Source organism: Protopterus annectens, chromosome 13.part0 (assembly GCF_019279795.1).
Source record: "Protopterus annectens isolate FY-2018-M chromosome 13.part0, PAN1.0, whole genome shotgun sequence".
NCBI classification, from domain to species: Eukaryota; Metazoa; Chordata; order Ceratodontiformes; family Protopteridae; genus Protopterus; species Protopterus annectens.
Genome location: NC_056747.1, coordinates 818,463,988 through 818,485,933, shown reverse-complemented (window position 1 = coordinate 818,485,933; position 21,946 = coordinate 818,463,988). Strand labels below are relative to the sequence as shown.

The 21,946-nt window shown below is 42.0% G+C and overlaps 1 protein-coding gene across 3 annotated transcripts in view; it reads right to left on the bottom strand.

The window, feature by feature from the left end:
* BRIP1 (BRCA1 interacting helicase 1) overlaps positions 1–21,946 on the bottom strand; it is a 2,367,390-nt gene that overhangs the window by 1,385,673 nt on the left and 959,771 nt on the right. For all 3 annotated transcript variants that reach the window (XM_044054537.1, XM_044054539.1, XM_044054538.1), the window contains one exon: positions 14,016–14,231. In XM_044054537.1, the coding sequence (XP_043910472.1) occupies positions 14,016–14,231 (216 nt within the window). The remainder of the gene's footprint in view (positions 1–14,015; positions 14,232–21,946) is intronic.

The following is a 21,946-nucleotide window of genomic DNA, read 5'->3' as shown; positions in this document are numbered from 1 at the left end:
CGAACTGCTTCTGCTACGGGCTCCACGGCAAGAAAGACTGATGTAATGGTGTCGGCTGCCTTGCTTTATAGCACTGATGACCTGACGTCAGTCAACAAGTGACAGCAGCCGACCAAGAGAAACAGTGACTCTGGTATTCGGGCGGGCTGAGGGCTACCACAGCAGGGATAACCCACAGGTGATAATTGCAATAGTGAAACACAAAACATCTACGATGAATGAGTAGAAAAGAAAAGCAATGAAAAATCATGTCAGGGAGATGGGAAGGACAGAAGTGGAGGAAGGTGGAACACAGCAGATTGCAGTGAATGACTACTCCTTGGACATCCAAAAGTACGTACTTACAAACATAGTTGTAGACGCATGAACTGTTCTACCAGAATACTGTGGGGAAAAAAATCAACAGAGGCACTGAAGAAAGCATGGGAAAGCCAAGCAAAGGGGCAAGATAAATATAAAGAAGATGCAGAACATTAAATGCACTTAAAGGAGAAATACTCATGTTAATATGCACACTTTCATGACAGCTCTGGATAAGCAGATCTATCCTCATCAACCAAAAGGAATGAAAAAAGAAGTTATGTACTCACCATAACATTCCATCTGAGTAGTTCTACTTCATTTGTCTTCAACCTGTGGGATAATGGATCCATATTGGATCCGAGCCGGCAACTTTACTAGCATCTGCTCCGAGCTCCAAGCTCCTCCCCTTACCCATAATACACCTCCACTACCTTCCAACCCCCAGATTGAGTTTGCTGAACCTTATATACTGACAACCTGACCTGAAAAAATACTTGCCCGTAGGCTGTTCATATGTCAAGGTCCGGGGGAAGGAGGGAGGGAGGGATGGTTGAAGACAAATGAAGTAGAACTACTCAGATGGAACATTATGGTGAGTACATAACTTCTTTATCTGAAGTAGTTTACTTCATTTGGTCTTCAACCTGTGGGACAGAGTCCCCAGCTACTAAACTCCTGGGATGCCCTTATGCAAGGGTATTCTGGAGCACCGCGGAACCAAAGGATACTCTCCTTCTGGAAGTCAAATCCAATTTTAATGAGAAATAAATGTATGAGATGAGGACCAAGCAGCTGCAGAACAAATATCATCCAAAGACACTCTATACCAAAAAGCCGCAGATGTAGCCATCGATCTAGTGGAATAAGCTTTCACCTGACCCAGAGGAGACATGCCTCTGTCCTTATAGACCTGAAGGATGCATGAAGAAATCCATCTAGCAATAGTGACCTTGGAGATAGGTTTGGTTTATAGAAGGATACAAACAATTGATCAGATTTACGGAAAATTTTTTTCCTGTGTAAATAGAATTGCAACTGTCTATGAACATTCACAGCAGGTGGAGTTTGTATTCCATCTGTTAGCAAAATTAGGAAAGAACACAGGCAAATTGATGGTCTGATTGATACTAACTGGTGATGCCACCTTAGGAAGAAAGGATGGATTGGTCCGAAGGGAAACCCTATCTTTGTGAAAAATCATGTAAGGGAACGTTGATGGACAAGGCCTGTAGTTCTGAAACCCTTTTGGCAGAGGTAATAGCCACCAGAAAAGTTGTTTTCCAAGATAAATATTTCAGATCTGCTGTAGCAGCAGGTTCGAAAGGTGGAGCGACCAAAGTTTGAAGAACCATAGTAAGGTCCTATGGGGGAACAGGATCCTTGACCGAGGGGCGTAACAAAAAGGTGCCTTTAATAAAGGCTTTACACAGTCTAGAGGAGACTAGAGAGGCAGAATTCTCACCCAAGTGAAAATGAGAAATGGCAGCCAACTGAACCTTGACAGTAGAAGAACTAGATCCGTGTTGAAAAATATCAGCTAGAAAATCAAGAATGGTGGAAATAGGAGCCGTGAAGGGGTCTACACTCCGTTGAGAGGCCCAAAGGGAAAAACGTTTCCACTTGCTGTGATAAACTTCCTGGTCGAAGACTTATGAGCAGCCACCAAAATAGACCTAACTGAGGAGGATAATTTGGGAGTTCTAGCAATCATGGGAACTGGAGCAACCAAGTTGTGAGCTTTAAACTTTAAACTATTCAGATTTTGATGAGGAACCCCCGAAGGGTGTAAAATCAGATCCTGAATGGGATCCAAAATCCAAGGTGGAGCCAGAAGGTGAGACCAAAGGAAGGAAAACCACACAGTTGAGCTGCTACCACCACCATCACTTTGGTGAACACCCTAGGGGCTGTGGTGAGACCAAAGGGTAGGGCTCGAAACTGGAAATGATTAACTCCTAGCCGGAAGCGGAGGTATCTACTAGAGCTTCTGTGCATCTTTATGTGATAGTAAGCTTCCTGGAGGTCTAACAAGCACATCCAGTCGCTCTCTTGCAGGTATGGCATGCTGGACTGTAGTATGACCATCTGGAACCTCTCTTTGGCAACTGACAGGTTCAGGGTAGAAAGGTCCAGAATGGGCCTTAAGTTCCCCATTTTCTTTGGCACCAAAAAGAACCTGGAGTAGAAGCCTGATATGGACTGATCTGGGGGCACGGTTTTGATGGCTCGTTTTTCTAGCATCTTGGAAATTTCCTGTGCTGCTGCCTCCCTTTGCGTGGGTGGTACGTCCAGGAGGTGTTTGGGAGAATTGAGGGGGGGGGCACAAAAGGGATAGAGTATCCTCTGGATATGATCTGAAGCACCCAGCAGTCTGATGTTATGGACTCCCATACTGCTAGGTTCAAGGACAATCGTCCTCAGACTGCCTCCAGAGTACAGCAGTCGGGCCACCCCTCAGGATTGCTGCCTGGGTCTGTCCAAGAAAGGTTCTCGAGACCCAAAATTCCTCAGACACCCCCCCCCCCCACCTCTGAGCCGGCGTCCATTCTGTCCCCCTCTGCTTCTGAGGAAAGAAGAGCCCTGAGTGTCTCGGAAATACTGTGATTTCTGGAACCACATCTTTTTTGCCCTCTCTGGGTCCTGGAAAAGGACATTTGAAGGTTCGAGAAACGGATTCTGACGGCAGACAAGTCTTCCCATCCTTCTCACTCTGGACTAACATCTCTGACGGTCTTACCAAAGAGAGTAGAGCTTTCATAAGGGGCATTTGCAAAGAACGCCTTGAAAGGTTCTGAAAATTGACAATCTGAGCCAGGCATTGTGCCTCATGGACACGCTGGACCCAGCCGCCCTAGCCGTTCCTTCAGTAGCATAAGAAAGGAGTCGCATGGACATGTTGGAGACTGCTTTCAAAGTGGCCATCCTCGCGGAGAACGAGACCTTGTCCTCCTGCGACATGGACTTAGGGGAAGACTCCTCCAGCTCCTTTACCAGGTCACTTTGGAGTCTGGTGACATGGGCCAGGTAGTTTAGCGCCCTAACTGAAAAGGTAGCTGAAGCGTAAACCTGCTTCCCTAGGCTGTCCATCATCCGCGAGTCTCAGACAGGAGGATGAACCGAGGAACTCTCCTGGGAAAGTTACTTCTTTGTGGCGGCTGCTACCACCACAACGTCTATGGGGGAGCCCTTGTACCATGCTGGCCTATCTGTGGGAAGGCTCAAAATGTTGTCGGGTCTTTTTGGAATTGGTTCCATGGTGTCCGGCTCCTTCCATGCCCGCGAGGTGACCAGGTCCACCAAAAGATCCGTGGGAGGGGACACCCAGGAACTACATGGGCCCATGCTGAAAGCCTCCAGGAACACTGACTCGTCTGAGGAAGGTTTGGGGGCAGACCAACCTCCCCACTGGCATAGGATTTTCATGATGTCTCCAAAGGAGACAACTGCGGGAGGTGACCTAGGGGAAACCTTTCTCCATCATCCGTGTCCATATCCTCGGTGAGGGACTCGCGGGAGCCAAGTGCCTCCTCTTGCACGTATGCTTGCAAGGCACCTCTCCGGTGGGGCTCACTGGGGGGAACTCGCAAGCCACTTGTTCCTCAGGGGGGACCATCTGGGGTTCCTAGAGCATGGGCTGTCCTTCTGGTAAAATGATGGGGATCGTAGAAAGAGTTGAGATGGTCTGGGTGGAGTCCGAGGGGACAGTCAGGGGTCTCGATCCAGCAGAGAGAACCATTTCAACCATGTCGAATGCCGAAGGAGAATGAACTTCTTGAGATACCAATAAGGGGGCCGGTCTCCCCGGGTCTGAAGAGAAAATCGGAGCCGGGCCCAAAGTGGATGAAGCTCGGAGGGAGGGAACTTGGCCCAACAAAGCTGGAGCCGATGAAAAAAGTTCCACTCCCTTGGATCCGACACCCAAGCTCCGTCTCGGATCCGACACACTCCAGGCAGCTGTCGGCATCGAGGAAGCAGGTACCACTGGCACCGACCCCTTGACTAAAGCCATCCTCGGATCTGAATACTCCGAACCCGATGGACGGAATGGAGAAGGAGATATCAGTTGGAAAAAAGGAAGCGAGCTCTCCCCTCCTAAGGAAGAGGGTCTGGCAAGACCCCCATCTGGATCAGAGTACGAATAAACCTCCTCATCATTTTATCTATATCGACCTCAGACAAAGACCGGGTGGACCCTGACGAGGCCACGGACTCTGACCTTGCGGGTCGGGGCACTGAGGCCCTAGAAGCTGAGCGTGTCTCCACCAGCTCCGGGGAGAACCTCGGAGATCGGAGCTGACGGGATTCATGGATCCTTAGAGTCTTGACTGGTGAAGGGAGGTTCAGAGACCTCTTACGTTTTTCCCTCGACTTTGACACTCTCTCCTTCTCTCTGCCCCTTTTCCACTCCACTTCCACAGGCTTTTGCACAGGAGGTTGAGTCCGAGCCTAGGAGGGAGGAGAAGCCAGGGGAAGAGAAGAAGGAGAGGCCGCCACAGCAGCCGCTGTGACCAAAGCCGAATACGAGGCAACTGTCTCAGAAGGGGAAGAAGGCCTTTCAGGGCCAACTTGGCCTTCCTGTCTTTAATGGTGCGCGGGTTAAACCCTGCGCATATACTGCAGTCTGTGCTCAGATGGGCCATGCCCACGCACATTACACTGAGTGTGGCCATCCGCAGGGGATAACATATGGCCAAACTCCATGCATCTTTTCAATATAGGCCCATCAGCCATGATATCAGAAGAAAGAATAACTGAAAAAAGAATATTATTTCTTTCTTACTGAAAAACACCCACTCACCACACTCACACACAAAGAACACACCGGGGGGGGGGGGGCAAAACACACAACTACTCTAAAGTAAGCTAACTCTAAAAACTTGAAACTCAAAGCACCAAGCAAGGGCAGGAGAAAGGGGAACCTACACTATCATTACCTAAAGCTTAGAAAGAAAAAAAGATATTTTAAGGTTTTTAACCCACTTACAACCTGGAGCTCTGGAGATCACGATGCTTTAGCTATTCGCGGCAAACGAGATCTGGGGGTTGGAAGGTAGTGGAAGTGTACTATGGGTAAGGGGAGGAGCTTGGAACATATGCTAGTAAAATTGCCGGCTCAGATCCGGTATCCCACAGGTTGAAGACTAAATGAAGTAAACTACTTCAGATCCACAAACTTTCAGTCTGGCATCTATAACTTTCCCAGGCTACTGCCTTTTTACTCAATGCTTGACAAAAAGCTTCTGCTCCAGATTTCAAATGTGCACACTGAAAGTGGAGCACAGGAAGAAACAGTAACACAAGGGATATTCCAGATGATATATGCTAAAAGGACAAGGTAAAAAGGGTATTTTTGTTGCCAAGAATGGGCCAGCTCATCCATATCGTTTGCTATAGTAAGCATATGACATTGTACATGGTATGAGATGGTTTGTCATCAATAACCAATGGGACAGAATCCAAAGCTTATCATTCTGGGTGGCCATTATGGGAACATACTCTTGTTACTGTGGCTCTGAAGGAAGACCTACATCTGAAGATCATATTCAGCATATTAAATGCACTTAAAGGGGGGAACTAGACAGGCTTACCATATCCTTCTCTGATCAAGCAAATGTAATATATCTGTGGGAACATCAGCAAAAGAGAAGTAAAACCTGCATCTTAAACTGGAAAGGGAAAAAAGTATGGGCTCTACTGACAGCATGATCTCATTCCCTAGTAAGCCAGAAAGACAAAGAACCAGGTAAACACATCAGTAACTGAAAAAGGAAAAGGGGAAACGCAGTCTGGTAGTCAACACAAACACTGAGAAAAGGACCACCTGATATAGTGAAGTATACTGCACAGAAGTATCTTTAGAAGGGCAACTTCTTAGACTACTGGGAAATCAGGAAACCACCATTTATAAAACTAGTTTAAACCCTGAAGAAGTACTCTAGTAAAGTTTCTATGGTTAAAGGAATACATTGATTAGTTCAAACTTTATGTTTAATAAGAAGGATCATGAGTAAGTCTTGAGTTGTTTAATGTGCATAATGCCCCTATGGAAACTGCTACATTTCCAGTAGACAGGGTCTATTCTAGCATTTTTTATAATGTTATTATTTACTGTAGCACAGGTTTCATGATACTAGGAAGTCTACTGACGTGTACTGAGAGAAAAGACTGAGTTTGAACGTGAAACCATTTGAAATTTTGGGACCCACTATAGTGAGTCCCAAATCACAGAGACTGAATAACCAAAAAAAGGACTTGCATATACTATGGCTGAGATAGCCATTTCTCAGAACATTCCCTTTATTCGAAGAATGGCAGTCTCAGAGTTGACATATACAGGTTCAAGGGGGTAGGCCTGCCACCCACACTGGGCCTGCAGGAGGACTTGGCCCCCTGCAAAAAAAAAAAAAAATTTAAAGGAGAAGGTTTTTCCATTTCTTTTTTTTTCCAGCTTGTCAGCACTTGGCATTTTGAGTGCAGACATTTCAATAGGGAGCTGTAGGAAAAAGGTGAGGGAAATGAATGTCTGAGATACACAGATGACAAAGTATTTTGCAATACGTAATGATGAAAATAATTTTTTAAAATGTTTACATCCTTACTAATATAGAAGATGTGGCAGATATGGTATCCTCTCAGCACATGACATAGAACTACAACTAAGCATAATTAAATAAAAATACAACAGAATAACAACAGCTCTAATGAAGAAGGGGCGATGAAATGGAAACCAGGATTCACTTACACTAAAAGCACATCCGTGTACTTGGAATACTAGGACACAAAAGCAGAACACTCAGTGGAAGGATATGCTAGAAGTAATAAAGCAATTCGTGAGGAGATCTGATTATTATTAAGGATAAAATCCAGGCCAAAAAAAAAAACACAAGGGGGAAGTGCAATGGAAAAAGCCATACAGAGTGTCAGCTGCATCTGATGGAGCACATCAACTGAAGGCAGACACTATTCCTTTGGACAATTAAGTGCTTTACAGGTACAATCTCCAGAGAGAAAAATACAAACTAAGTATAAATGCTCCTGACCAGGATGATGCATGCAATGCCAGGGATGAATGAGGATGGTCTCAAAGAATGAAAACTTCACTTAGTAGAAAGATGGACAATGAGTTTTATCAGTTTTATTTTATTTGACGTCTTCTAACCAGGTAGTTCCGCTGAGCCTATAGCCCCCTTCAAAGAGAATAACAAGGGGGATAAAGTCCCCACACAGAAACAGTTGAAATATAAATACACAAGTATCAATAAACCAGCATCCTTAGGACATAAACAGGAGGTAAATAAAAAACACACATCATTGCACACTACTTTAGAGGGTTCACAGGCAGCAGCTGAGGCATGCATATACATAAAAGTGAATAAACAAAGTACAGACAAGGAACTTGTTCAGATGTACTGGAGCTTTTAGAGCAAGGAAACACACCAGGAAAAAATGGGAAGAAGAATTCAAAATTTCAAGAAGCTTTTCCCCATAGAGAGGCAATGAAAGCAGTCACTAGGCTTGTGGAAATAAGAATCACAGAGTTTAAGCAAGAATGGGGTACACACACTGGTATAGCATGCATAATGGAGGGTGCTGGTCTCCCACAGAAAGAAGGGAAAGTGATAACTGCCATAAGCAGACTTAGCAGCTGGATGTCACCAACAATTTAATTTAAATAAAACTGGAAAATAAATCATACTTAAGACTTGTGGATAAATCATTAGCCATCTAGAAAAGGCAACAAAAACAAAGGTCTGTATTTACCACAGTGACAGACCTTCATACTCCACATCCATCCAGTTCTACCATTAGCTGTTACAGGCACAAGTCAGATCTGAATCTGAAAACTTTCACAGGCTTAAACTCCTCCACATTTTCCATAATACCCTGCACTTCCTTTCTCCTCCAAATCTCTACAGTTCCTTAGAAAAGCAAGCAAAATGGAAATATAAATTAATACAAACAAACAACACATAGCTAATCAGCCTTCATCACCCTCCAGATATCTGCCACCATGGAATGGAGGATATGCTGAAAGCAGCTGGAAATGCATTATGAAAGAGCTCTTATAATGGCACTTCAACTGCTGGGACACAGTCCTTAGCTTTTCCTTTTTGATGAAATCCTGAGAGAATACCTTTGATAACTGTGGTCCCAAAGACAGACTTGGACATGGAGATTGCATCCAGCTTATAGTGTTAGCTACTAAGACAATAATGAAAAATGTTAAGCAGCAGCCACCATTCTAATAAAATGCACATTTAGTTTGATAGGCAAGTCTCTATTAGCCTCTCCATTAGAACACTTGCCACTCTGGGAATGCTGTGCTATGTATGGTACTCTCGTTATAGTAATGATACTCTTCAAAAAGACACTGCTTTCGCAGATTAACAAAACAACATTGCCCATTCCCACATTCTCATGGGCTACTGACACAGGGGATAGGAATGCGGAATATGACCCCTGCTTATTTAAAAAAACATACTACTGCCATATTATCAGTATAGATGTCAACCACAACATGAAGGAGAAGTCACTAGTCTTGAAGAGCCTGTAATCTCATTAGGATTACCTGCATTTTGAGGATATTGACATGCAAGCTGAACTCATTCTAAAACCAACTTACTTGAAGTGTGTGTGTGTGTGTGTGTGTGTGTGTGTGTGTGTGTGTGTGTGTGTGTGTGTGTGTGCTAAACAATGCTTCCCTCACCCAGACACATCTACGGTGACTGCTACTAGCAGGGAAGTTGGGGAAAAGGGACTGTCTTGTGCCAAATCTGGGAACTGAAGCCACCAATACTGATACCAATAGTACACAAAAGAGATCTTTAGCATGGTCGTTATGGCTTCTAAACACATTACATTTACTACTACACAACCCTTGTTTGATACACCAAAAAGAACCTTACCGATGGCTGCTGCCATGAGACCTAATACTCTGAGGAAGAGAGCTGCAGTCACTGTCTCTGAAGAAAGAAAAAATTGTAGTCGAGACTGAAGAACTGAAATTCAGTAAGGTAAAAATCTGGTAATACGAGACAGAGTGCTAAAGTGACATCTAATACAGATGATGCTTGTGATGGCTCCATCTAGGACATCAAGCGTTCACTGTGATTCCCCAAGGACTACAGCTACCAGAGAAGAGAGACGCTCTCTCTACTACTAATAACTCCAACCCAGTTCTGCTGGACTCCCTGGTGATTTTAATGTGCAGCTATGAATCTTGGAGATCCAAAGAGAACATACAATATCCATCTAATATTCAAGGAAGCATGGACTGCACTGTCACCAGCTGGAATTTTGCTTTCATAATGATTTGGTTTAAGCCACTATGATCCAAGACTGGCCTGAGGGCCTTCACCTTCTATGGAACCAAAAAAAAAAACCTTGAACAAGACAAGCTTTCTGTTGTAGTGGGACTCTGCATTACTTTATAGATTAATTCTTTTTCTGGCTTCACCCTTCTGACTAGGTAGGACATCTGGAAGAGAAAATGACTGTGGATGGAGCTGACAGAAGAATGCAGTGGTGAAACATCTTAATATGATGTCTCTTATCCATATAGGGAAGTGCTGGACCCTAGACCCCCAAATGCCTCCAGAGGGGGATACTCGAGCTAGACCTCAGGGCTCCAACAACTATCTCTCACTCTAGAGGGACAACTGATGAATCTCTGTTTGTGCTAGATACCTCTGCCTCAAGAGCTGCATCAGTTAAGGAAACCTCTGCAAAAGAGCTAGACCTCTCAGAATGCTCACCAAAGTCTCATCTGTTGAGCCTTTTTACACCATACTTTCCCAGTATTCTTCTGAGTACAGAAAAATGTCTGCTGAGAACTGGAAAGTTTGACGCCAACAGCTAAGAACATACTCCCCTTCCAGCTCCCTCTTTTGCAGTTTGGCTTTGACTGTGGAACCCAATAACTCTGTTCCCTCAAAGAGGGACACTGGTGAAGGATATCCTGAAGTTCTCAGTAAAGTCAAAATGACAAAGCCAACCGTGCCTGCAAATAATGCCTTTTCCAGTTGCTCAAACCACTCTCTTAAATACACTGTGTGCTAGTTGCATGGTAAGGTTAGAGATCATGGAAAGTTTAACACCTGTAACTCCAGCTTCTTGTACAGATCACGTGTCAACTCTTGATATATGTGGGCAATTTCAACAGCCAATTCACAGTGAAATCTGACCACACTATATACAGTTTAGAATCCGAAATGAAACTGTACTTGACATATAAAGGTATTTCTCAAAGTTGTCTAGTAAGCTATATTCCAGGTCTGGTAGATGGACTGACAGATTCTTATCTCCACAGTCTCTCTTCAGGGACACTATCACTACTACAAAGTCGTCAAATGGAGTCTTTGTCCAAAAACCCCAATCCCTGCAAGTGTAGAAGATTTTGTTCAGTGTCCTAAGAAGAGGAATTGCAATGCTGTGTCCTTGCTAAGCTCTCTGCACAACTAAGACCATTTTGCAAGCCAGGTGAACTACCTGAGAGGAAAGCAGGGTACAGTGGAAAACCTTCCTGTAGAATTTCACCCAGCAGAGATAGTGAGACAGATGGAGTCACGTGGCCAACTACTCTTCTGTCTCAAAAGTTTCAAGATTTCACCAAGTTGGGGTCTTCGGGACAGGACAGTAAAGAGTCTTTTCTATTGTCATTTTCTGTATCCAGGGTGAGAGAATACATTAGGTTGTGTTTCTTCCCGCACATCCTCTTCATTCATTCATTTAGACCAAAACTGTCTGCAGACAAGATGTCGGCAACTTAATTGCATCACTAGTGTCTGTCCTAATGGCGGCATTTTGCTTCTTTGCCTCTTTGACAAGAAAATGGTGACGTCAAAAATCCAGACCTGTGGGCATCAGGGGCTGATGTTAATACCAGCAGAGAATCTGGATACTGGTTGATCAACAGTTGGCACTGTATCAGCATCCTTTCCATCTGCACTACAGCCAATGGTGAGAAGCCTGGTGTCAAATAGCTAGCACCACCAAGGATAAATAGCTAGCACTACCAAGGTCAAAGGTGCAGAATAAGTAGACACCAAGCTCTCAATCTCTGGTCAGTGTAAACATGAAAAAAGAATACTTCCATCATGAGGAACTGAATGTCAAAGACATCAACACCTGAAACACACAGACAGTACTGCCACTAAAATCGGGTGGATGCTTCAACACTCATAATCCTAGCCAAAGAAACTGTTGGTTCAGAACAAGTCAGTGCAGAAGTTCCAACTATACAAGAACTGGTGATGAAAAATGGTCCAAATGACCGACACCAACAGACACACGAGGTAGGTACATTTATTTTTATTTTAACATTTGTTAACTGGGAAAGTCTGACTTGGAACAAAGCCAATTTTCAGCAGAGGCCCAGGCAGAAATGGTCCAGACATATGTCTTTGTAATGTGGGAGGAAACCCACACAAATGCATGGAGGACATGCAGACTCGGCACAGAAGGCACTCCAGCTGAGAATCGAACCGGAGAACCTCTTGCTGTGAGGTGACAACGCTACTGCTGCACCACTGCGCCGTATATCAGCCACAACACTGCAGGTGTCAAAGTTAGATGCCTGTCAGAAGGTGTTGAGATGTGAGGGAAGACCGCACCCTTCTCATACTACCCTAGAACCAAAGGGAGCAGACAGCCATATATGGGCCTTTCGTAATGCACTCATCTTCTCCCAGTCCAGCTTTGCTAACATAAATGGACTAACAGGGAGAATGAACTTTCACTGCACCAGATTCCAGTAATGAAAGAAGACAATTAATTTTTTTTTCTTTTCTTTTCTTTTACAGTCTGAAATAGCAGAAACTCCAATCTAATAAATCCCTGAAACTGAAGCTTTCTCAAACTAACTGCCTCAATATCTTTGGCTTAAACTGGCAAAACTGATTTTAAACGAGATTTTTTTTAGAAGAGATGGGAGGGTTCAGGAATAGGAACAATACTTTCCTCTTTCCTCTCTCCTCTATGCTTGTCTTTCTTGAAGGATCTGTACTCCTTAAAAGATGCTTCTCTGGAAAGTAAACCCATCAAATGCAACTTCTTACACTCATCTGGAGTGTTTTGTTTAAAAGGATCATATATTTCACATTTCTGACAAATGGTCCACCTCCAAATACACAACACTACAAACGTTTATCCTGTGGGGAGATCTCATGGCCCCACTGCTAGCAATTTCTTTACAACCTGAATGCTAATCCATTTTAAGAAACCAGTCATACACTTTTGCAAATGTGAAACAGGTTTAAACAACTGCAAAAATTCTAAACAAGTTTAAACAAGTTGCGGCACAGAAAAAAACAACATTCAGAACTTTTACAATGGAAAGGATAAAATTGTGGCCTAGAAGTCATGACAGCAGGAGAGGTACTACAAAAACAATAAATAAATAAATAAAACATTGACAGGAAAAAGGAAATAGCTGACTAGATAGAAGGTACGGTTGAAAAAAATGATCCAGTCGGGAGCAAGGAACTGTCAAAAAATCTAAATACTTGTCAAAATGAAAGTCATAGCTAAATAGCCTAGGACCCCTTCCTCAGATGCAAGATGTTTACTGGCAAGATATCTGTAGAAGAGGGGCTATATTACACCACTGAGGCTTAAAAAAGAGAATGATGATTACTTGATCCCATGTAAGCGAAAGCTTGCAATGTCGAAACCTCAAAACAGCGATTTTTTTTCCAAGGGGAAAAAAAATTGCTGTTCCAAAAAAAAAAAAAAAAACTTTAAAACATTTCATAAAGAGGGGGCTTCGCCCCCCACCCAATACTTAAATATACCAACTTCGAGATCACACTACAGTGCCGAAAACAGCAACATAACGGAAGCGGCCAAGCAAATTATTTCCCAGGGAAAGAATTCACTTAAAAGCCGCTTCGCTATTCTGCCTTTTCGCTGTTTTATGTTCGATCAAGACACATTCGATAGAATACATCTGCAATCACGTAATAGGAACCCAGAGTGGAGGTGCACAGCATTGTGGGAGTTGGGGGAGTAGCCTCAGCCTGCCCTAGTCCTAGTCTTTGAGGTGGATAGAATAGATCATGTAAACTCAACAGATATGTACACTACAGAAAACAGAATTCTACCAAACAGCATTAATGTTTTAAATTCTGGTACTGTAACTAGTCTCAAGTGTTCTGTTCTGAAAAAAAATAGCATCCACTTTACATATTCATTCATTCACTCACTGTTTACAGCTACTGGTCAAACAGTTATATGTAGTTTTAAAGACTTAAAAGCTAAAACAATTAATTATCCTTCAGACTACCTGCACCAACAAGGGACACACTGTTCAGGCAGTCTACTTCAATTAGCAGACACATGATCATTTGTTAATTTGTGATCTTCACTCCTGTTTTCAGCATATCCCATAGCTCTCAATCAGGGATAAATCCAGAAATAATCAGGGACACTTAAAATATTACTACTATTAACTTGAGATCTTGACAGAATACGAGAACGTGAATTCATACATATTTTCTAAAGTAAAACAAGTCTATAACTTAATTACAGTCATCATTTATTAAGTGTAATTCACCACTTTTTCTCCAAATGTCACTAGTTTTAGGAGGGATTAAGAGGGCCAGAGCTAAAATTTGAGTCAAAAATCAGGGACTTCTCTAATTACCAATTATATGGGCCATATCTTGACAACTCTGTTTAGATAGTAGGTTCAATCCACTTAGAAAGGTACTTACGCAACGTCTGATCTGTGGATCCAGAAGGTAGTTATACGGACAAAATATGATGTCAGCAAATGCCATTAACTCCAAAGAACTAAAGTACGGGCATGAGTGTATCTTTTTTCCAAGTTTAACAAATTCTTCAATGTCCCAGGCTTGGTACAGCCCATGCACCCTTTGAAGGGCTCGCTGGTCACGCAGTCTCTGAACAAAGTAAATACAGCCTTGACCCTAGAAAAGAAGATAAGTACAAGACACACAAGATGGATCATTTCCATGTCTCCATTCTAAGCAAAAGAACCAAAAACTACACACAGATGTTTCATCATAACTTCAAAATATAGTAAAGATTTGGGCTACCAGTAAAAATTAATTTCAGAAAATAGCACATCCACTTACAAAATTACATAACAGTTTCTAAAATATCCGGACTTTTTTAAACACATTTTAGTGTTACAAAAATTGGAGAACTGAATATGTAAACTAAATGAAACATGCCTTAAGTACTGAAGTGATGTTGCTCAGGGTAACAAAACCCATGCCAGCAGCTCTTTTTTTTTAAATCATTCCAGGACACATCTGTTTATCTGTGATGCACTTTGTGCTGGCTCTGAACCATCAGAATGTGACAAACAGTTATCATTCTCATTGCAAGACACCGGCCTAAACTGACACTTTATACCATTAACACATAACCTTTGGGTATACAGACTTGTAAGGAATTTGGTAGCCTACCAGCTTAGTGGCAAAATCACTGACTCACCTCTCCAGGGCCCTCAGTTAAATCCTGACCTTTTGCATCTATCTCGGACTTCTGGATGTTGTAATTGTGCCTGCATGTGTTTTCTCTAAGTACTCCTGTTTCCTCCCATCACCCAAGAGCATGCTGGCTGACTGGTGACTTAAAATTATCTATTTAAATGTTTTGTTCATCCTTAGCTTTATATCCTGGGTTATGGCTAAAACAGCCTAAGAAACGTTTATATACCCAGTTAACAAATAAATAGAAATATATTAGAAACTGAAACTTCAAGTCTTTATAGCTTTGACAAAAAGCACAGCGTGAAATCCTGTAAATTACAATATAAAAAAGAAATGCTGATACCTTTTTTAAATGTGTGAGGCATTCATTTTGTGGCTGGGTGACAACATTTCATTACTACTGTTTAGCAATGGCAGTTTATTAATACCAGGACCACTATTAATATTTATCACCAAGGTATGCTTACTGCAGATAGAGAATGTTTTATTTTTTTGTTATGAATATTTAAATGATTTTGTTACAATTACTAAAATATAAATAAAAACTTATTACAAAAACCTTACAACTACACAGAAGACTGGGGTCCTTGGTGCAGGCAGCACATTTACTACAATCCACAATAACATGCAAACAATTTAGAACTGGCATGTTTTAATCTTCAGTGGAAACCTACTTATAATTACAATCACTTTTGCCACTCAGTATTTACCTATACTTTTCTTCCAGAACTGTACACTGGAAATGGGAGTATCCCACATAACAAAAGAAAGATGTACCCAAGAAGGGGCAGACAGCCTACATAACACTTGCAAAACAAAAATAGACACACTCACCGTAGGAAAAAGACTGTAAAGCATGCCAGCCAGTGCTGTGGTACAGAGAGAAAAAGACCTAGCTATGGCTCAGGCAGCCCAGGTTTGATTAGTGGTTCTGATATTTGAGGAGTTAGCAAGGAGGAATGGGTGTGCCTCTCCCAGGGTGCAGCGTGTTCTTCTAGGCACTCCCCTGAAGGGAGGGGTGGTCCACAGAGGACAGTAGTGTTTGGAAGGAACAGACAAGCTTCAGGAGAGGGTACGAACAATGACGGTAGGTCACTAAAATACCCCCAAACCCAGTCAGAAGCAGTGATCGGCATGAACCCCCAAGACACCCTTAAGATCCTTCTTTTTAAACATACCCCTCCACGAGGCCGTACTCCAATTTAACTACATTTTTCTTGATATTTTCAACTCCCTGGCTCCCCTCAGAAAAATCAAAGTAATATATGTCTTTGTACATTGGCTTTCTCAGTCCACTCATGCTCTAATGCACAAGAGGAATAACACTTGGAAAAACTGGCTAAAAAGTAAATCCACCTTCCACCTCGAAACCTATAAAGAACTCTGAAACCTCAATAAATAATTCCAAAACCTCACTAAAAAACAAGTAAATATTGACAAGAAAAACCTAAAGCCTCAAACTAACCCTCACACCAATCCAAAAAAAATTCTTGAACACCATTAATAAAATTCTCCATTCAGGTTGGTCCAATGCAGTTAACCCATGCCCTAACACTTCTCCCCTACAAACTGCCACAATTCTCAACTCTCACTTCACTGACTCCATCAGCAAGCTAACCTAGAACAGTCTCACCTCCAATCCCTCTATTTCCCCTCCTCCCTCTGGGCATTAAACCACCTTCGCACTCAAAGCACTCTCTACTGCTTATATAAATTTTGTACTAATCAAACTAAAGTCATGATCTTCCTCCACTGACAATCCACAACCCTTATTCCTAAAGCTTGCCACTAGCTCAGTTTCACACCTTGTCCCCATCCTGATCAACCAATCTATCCAAGAATCTATGGTCCCCTGTCTCTGGAAACAGTATTTCAGTATACCAATCCACAAAGGAGAACACTCCACTGACCTCAACTTCTACTCCTAGATTACCTCATTCAGAAAAATCTACTCATTCCTACCCAACATGGATTCCACCCTAAACATAGCACAACTACAGCACTAATTTCCTGAATTGACACTATCTCCCTACCCATAGACAACCATAAACCAGCTTCTTGCCTATTTCTAGACCTCTCCAAAGCCTCTGATACGGTCTCCAAGCTACTCACTAAACTCTCTGATCTTAATCTCTCTAATCCAGCCCTTAAATGAGTTTCTAGCTATCTTACCAATAGACAGCAGTACATCAACTGGCTCTTTTCCACCTAACCCTTTCTACCAGTCAATACGGGAGTTCCCCAAGGCTCTATTCTCAGATCACTCCTATTTAGCATCTTCACTGTCTTCACACTTTCTGCTCTCACTCCTCTCTAATACAATATGCAGATGATTCCACCATCATCTCTACTTCTGATAATCTCTCTCACCTCCATACTGTAACCCAAAACTGTTTCAACTCCATTGAAAGTTGGTTAACTGACAATCAACTCATACTCAATGCGAAAAAAAAAAAAACTTCTCTTATTTCTCCCCAACTCTCTTGCCCACCACAAATCCTCATTTATTATCACATCTCTCAATAAAACCACAATTATCATAGAAACACACACCAAAGCTTTTGGGCACTATCATTGAAGATCAACTTAAATTTGACCTACACATCCAAAAATGCATAAAAAATATGCATTAAAAACTGGACTTCCTCTATCGAAAAAAAAAAACCCTCAATATGGACACAAGACTCTCCCTTGCCCTGCCTACCTTCTCCCCAGTCTACTTTATGCCTCTCCAATCTTAACCAACTTACAAGCCTCTCTAAAGTCTAAACTTGAACTAACATAACAAAATTGCTAGGTTCACAAACCAACCCCATAAGTCACACCACTGCCTTTCTCTCAAACCCCTTAGCTGGCTAGAATTCCCTCACCAGCTCCTTCTATCTCAACTGATACTCTCACACTCCATCCTCTACAAATCTATCTCCTGCCCCACCATCTCATCCTTCATCTCCATATACACTCCCAGTTGCTCTCTTCAGAGCTCCTTGAAATCTATAAGCCCAGAGGAGCAAATGCCCAACATCTATATAGCTACTCTGTTGCCTCAGCTTGGAGCAAACTTCACCCGAGCATCAGAACTACATCCAACCCTCATAACTTCAGAAAAGCATTAAAGAACTATTTACTGAACTTGTGGACCTGCTCCTGCCTAAGTCTAACTTAACTCTCTGAATCTTTTAATCCATGTGTCCCACCCACCTTCTACCACCCCTATTACTCTACCATAAGGATTGCTTACTTCACTCATGTCCTTTTTCTTCTCCATACTCACTGCCTTCATCTACTCTACTTGATTCATAATTCCTCACTCTAGAACATGTTGCATTGCTCTCCATATACTGTATTGAGACATATATGTAACTATAGTAACCACCATTAACTTGCATTATCATAAACCACACTGCTTGTGAACTTAGTTACTTCTATATTACACTTGAGACTGTATTTATATCTGAAGCCACCTTTGTATTACAAACTGCTTCTGTAACTACTGCGATTTGTTTTTATATATGTACTGCACCGAGCTTTTCTTCCCGGGCCTCCACTGAAAATGGGCTCACACACAGTAGGACAAACCCAATTAACAAATATCAAAATAAATAAAAATAAGTAAAAAATGCTGACAGGTTTTCTTGGTAGGGCTACGTTTTGTAGAATTTTCTATTGACTACCAGTGTAGAGAGTTAAAAGCTGCAGAAAAAATTCTACAAAGACCATAATTAGTGGACAACTGTGCTATAAACTAAATTCCAAGAAGCCAGCATTCTCTCTGCATTATTGAAGGACAAGGTTCAGTACCAAATTCTCTATTTTCCCCTATACCTGTTGCCCTCATTGCACTCTATCTGCTCTGCCCACCACAAACCTGTTTATCCTACTGACCTAAGAGTTTAGTAGCTTACTTACCCTAACAAAGGAAAAAAGCCAGCCAGAAGAGAGGGAAAAAGAACTGGAATCAACAGCCTCCACATTGGGGAAAAACAGAGTCTAACGTCATCCTTAGCAATTCACAAAGGATTTTCAAGAATCCTTATATACCCTATGCCCATGGATGCTGGAACTATATGACGAGGGAGGACAAGAGCCCCCCCCCCCAAACACTTTCAACACTGCCTAATGTGCCCTGAAAGTGCTGCTGGACCACCAATTACACAATCATTCACACTGGTGTTTCTGACACAATCATTCGCACTGGCGTTTCTGAGGAAACTGCAAGCTCTGGCAGCCAGAAAAATGATGATGAGTAATGAATCATCTTTTTATAGCTGCCCGAGCTTGCCGTTGCCATGGAAACACCTACGCAAGGGCTTCCAAGGCATACTGATCAATTTCTTTCACCATGACTTTTGGGTAAAGCCAAAAATAGCAGGGAATGAAGGCTGAAAATTAGGCACAAATTTTAACTATTACTTGTTCATTAAAAATTATAAAAGAACAGGTTTCACATTAACATGCATTTTCTGAACAATGGAAGTATGAAACTTTAATGTCTGGCACTAGTGATTAACTGCAATCCTCTGCATACCTCTCAACTTCTGCTTAAGAATTCTGGACAAAGCCAAAAATAATTGGGGAATAAAGTATCAAATCAGGGACAGATTTTTTTTGTTTTTTAATACTGCTCTTGAAAACTTAGAAAGCTGACAGAACAGGTTTTCCATTAGCATGCATTTTCTGAAGGCTATGAAGTCTCATACTCAATTGTTTAAATATTAGTGTGCACAACCCTTAGTGATTTGCCAGAAAACCACAAATTTCATGAATAGACCAAATGGATTTGGCAATAATCTGAACATTCTGTGAAATTCTAGAGAGTTGACAGGTATGTTCTGGAGTGTTTTACCAGAAAATCAAGTATTTCACCAGGGACACTTTAAAAATAGGAGGCAAAACCAGGCAGGCTCTACAAAATTTTGGACAGTTCATTTACTGATTGATTGCTGTTTGTTTACCAGGTAAGTGGGCTGGTCTACTGATCCTTTTCAGACACAACCCAGACTCAATACATTAAAGATAACACTTTATGAAATACAAGTATAATAAAACACTAAATTCATGTACAGATTCCATACAGTTGAGAGGTATGTTCTACAAATCAAGTTCAATTTCCATAAGTTGGTGCAGACTTGTGTGTTTACTGTCTTTGACCTACTGAGTACCAGGATAAGGTTTTGCTCTCTTGTCTAATACCCAGTTTTAGGCAGAATTTTCCACAGAGGTACACTACACTGACATACAATGCAGTAATCATTTACTGCATTTAATCATTCACTCATTGGCTTAAACCAACTTTGTGCTGTTCGGGATCATTACAAGTACAGGCAGAGATGTCCTGACAAGCTATGAGAGTAAGCCATAAAAGCAGTTTAGATTCACAGATATTCCACAGCCAATGTATATTATGACCATTCGCACCATGCCAATACCCTTCCTCCCTCAAGCAGCACCTCCTTTCTCCAGAAGGTCCGTACCAGTACAACCTAGAGTAAAACTGTGGATACCCATCCAGTCATTAGTTTATGTTTAAAGTAAGACAGTGAATTGCACTGCTTAACATGTAAAGGACGTTTATACCAAACGACTGAGAGGTGCTAACTTATAAGCAAGCCTCTCCACTGTGCTGTATTTATCTGCTGGTGAAGATTTAGGTCCCTGGTTCTAATATTCGTGAAGATACTGGAGTTGCGGAGAAACAGGAGGTACAGTTAAAGTGGATCTCTAATGGTGCAGTAAGCAAACAGATCTCCCATCAAAAGTTTGTAAGACACTGAATAAAAGGAGAGAGTTTCCAGCCTTGCTTAGTAGCTCAGGGAATTTAGGCCTGTTATTTTATAGGTTAGGAGCCTTTTGGGTCTTTGTAATTGGCTGATATGTCTAGTGAGATACGTCCCAAAGGAGGATGTTGTACTTGAGAGTGATTACCTGTTTAGACTATGATGATATTCCCTTGGCAGTTAGGTGGGCTAAATAAAAGGATTTCCTGACAACTGTCAAGTGATGGTCAAAAGAGAGGGAGCTATCAGCCCAAGTTTCTAGGTCTCACAAAATTTTAATTTTGTAGTGGTATGTTGGCAATACAGTATGCTGAGGGGAAGGGTTGTCTACCAAAAGTGCCACTACACCTTTTGGCATTTGTTTCAGCTCATTTTTAGTACACCAAGGGTTTACATGGGAGAGTACATTCAGGGGAGCTTGGGCATCATGGGGTGACAACCTCTGGTTTTTAGTCATCTGCAAACTCAAGTGCCAGAGGTCTTCGCTGTCCACTTGGAGATCTGAGAAGTAAATATCAAAAATGAGAGGTCCTAGCACTGATCCCACAGATGCACCACTGGTCACTTTCGTACTTACTAATGAAGCATCTGCAACTCACACTGTGTGGGCTCTGTCTTTCAGCCGATTTGTTATCCAACTTTTAAAGCAGTTAGTGTTTCTATTATATGATGCCAACATGGGGAATGGGGTCAAAATACACTGTATGCACTGCACAGCCACTATTTATAGCCTCTGTAACTCTTCTGAAGTAGTTTACCAGGTTAACCAGACAGGATCTACCTTTCACAAAGACAAACTGTTCGGAGTCAAGTCAAACAAGAGTTCTGATGTCACAGTTTATGAGGTTAGTTACGATGCATCCCATGGTTTTGCAGATGAGGCTTGAAAGGCTGATAGGATTTTTAACTACCTAATTCAGTTGTAAGGCCATCCTTATCAAGGGGCATCATCATTACAGTGCACTATGCCACTCTTCAAAGACAAACCCAGTAGCTAAACTTAACCTAAACAGCTTGAGGAATGTCTCCAAAGGCATGTTTAGTACTATTATGCAACCAGGTATATGATAAATAGCAGTAAATAAAGACACAATGAAAAGGATTGTTATATACCAGAAATCTAACACAACCAAGCATATTGCATACTTTTGTCTTATTCAGGTGTTACAGTGTTATGAAATGTTTTATAGAAAGTAAAAGACCTTGTTGATGAGCTTTGTGATGTACCAGAATAGGGCATCCCCTGGAAGTACTGAATATTTCAACTGTGGGTTTTGTTGAAATGAAACCCTTGGAAGAAGACTCCATGGGCCCCATCCTGTCCACTGCCCCCTTAGTGTGCCCTTACTTTCCTCTCATCCAGTTAGATTACTTTTTTCCTTGTTTTCTCATACTTTGTTGTCCTCT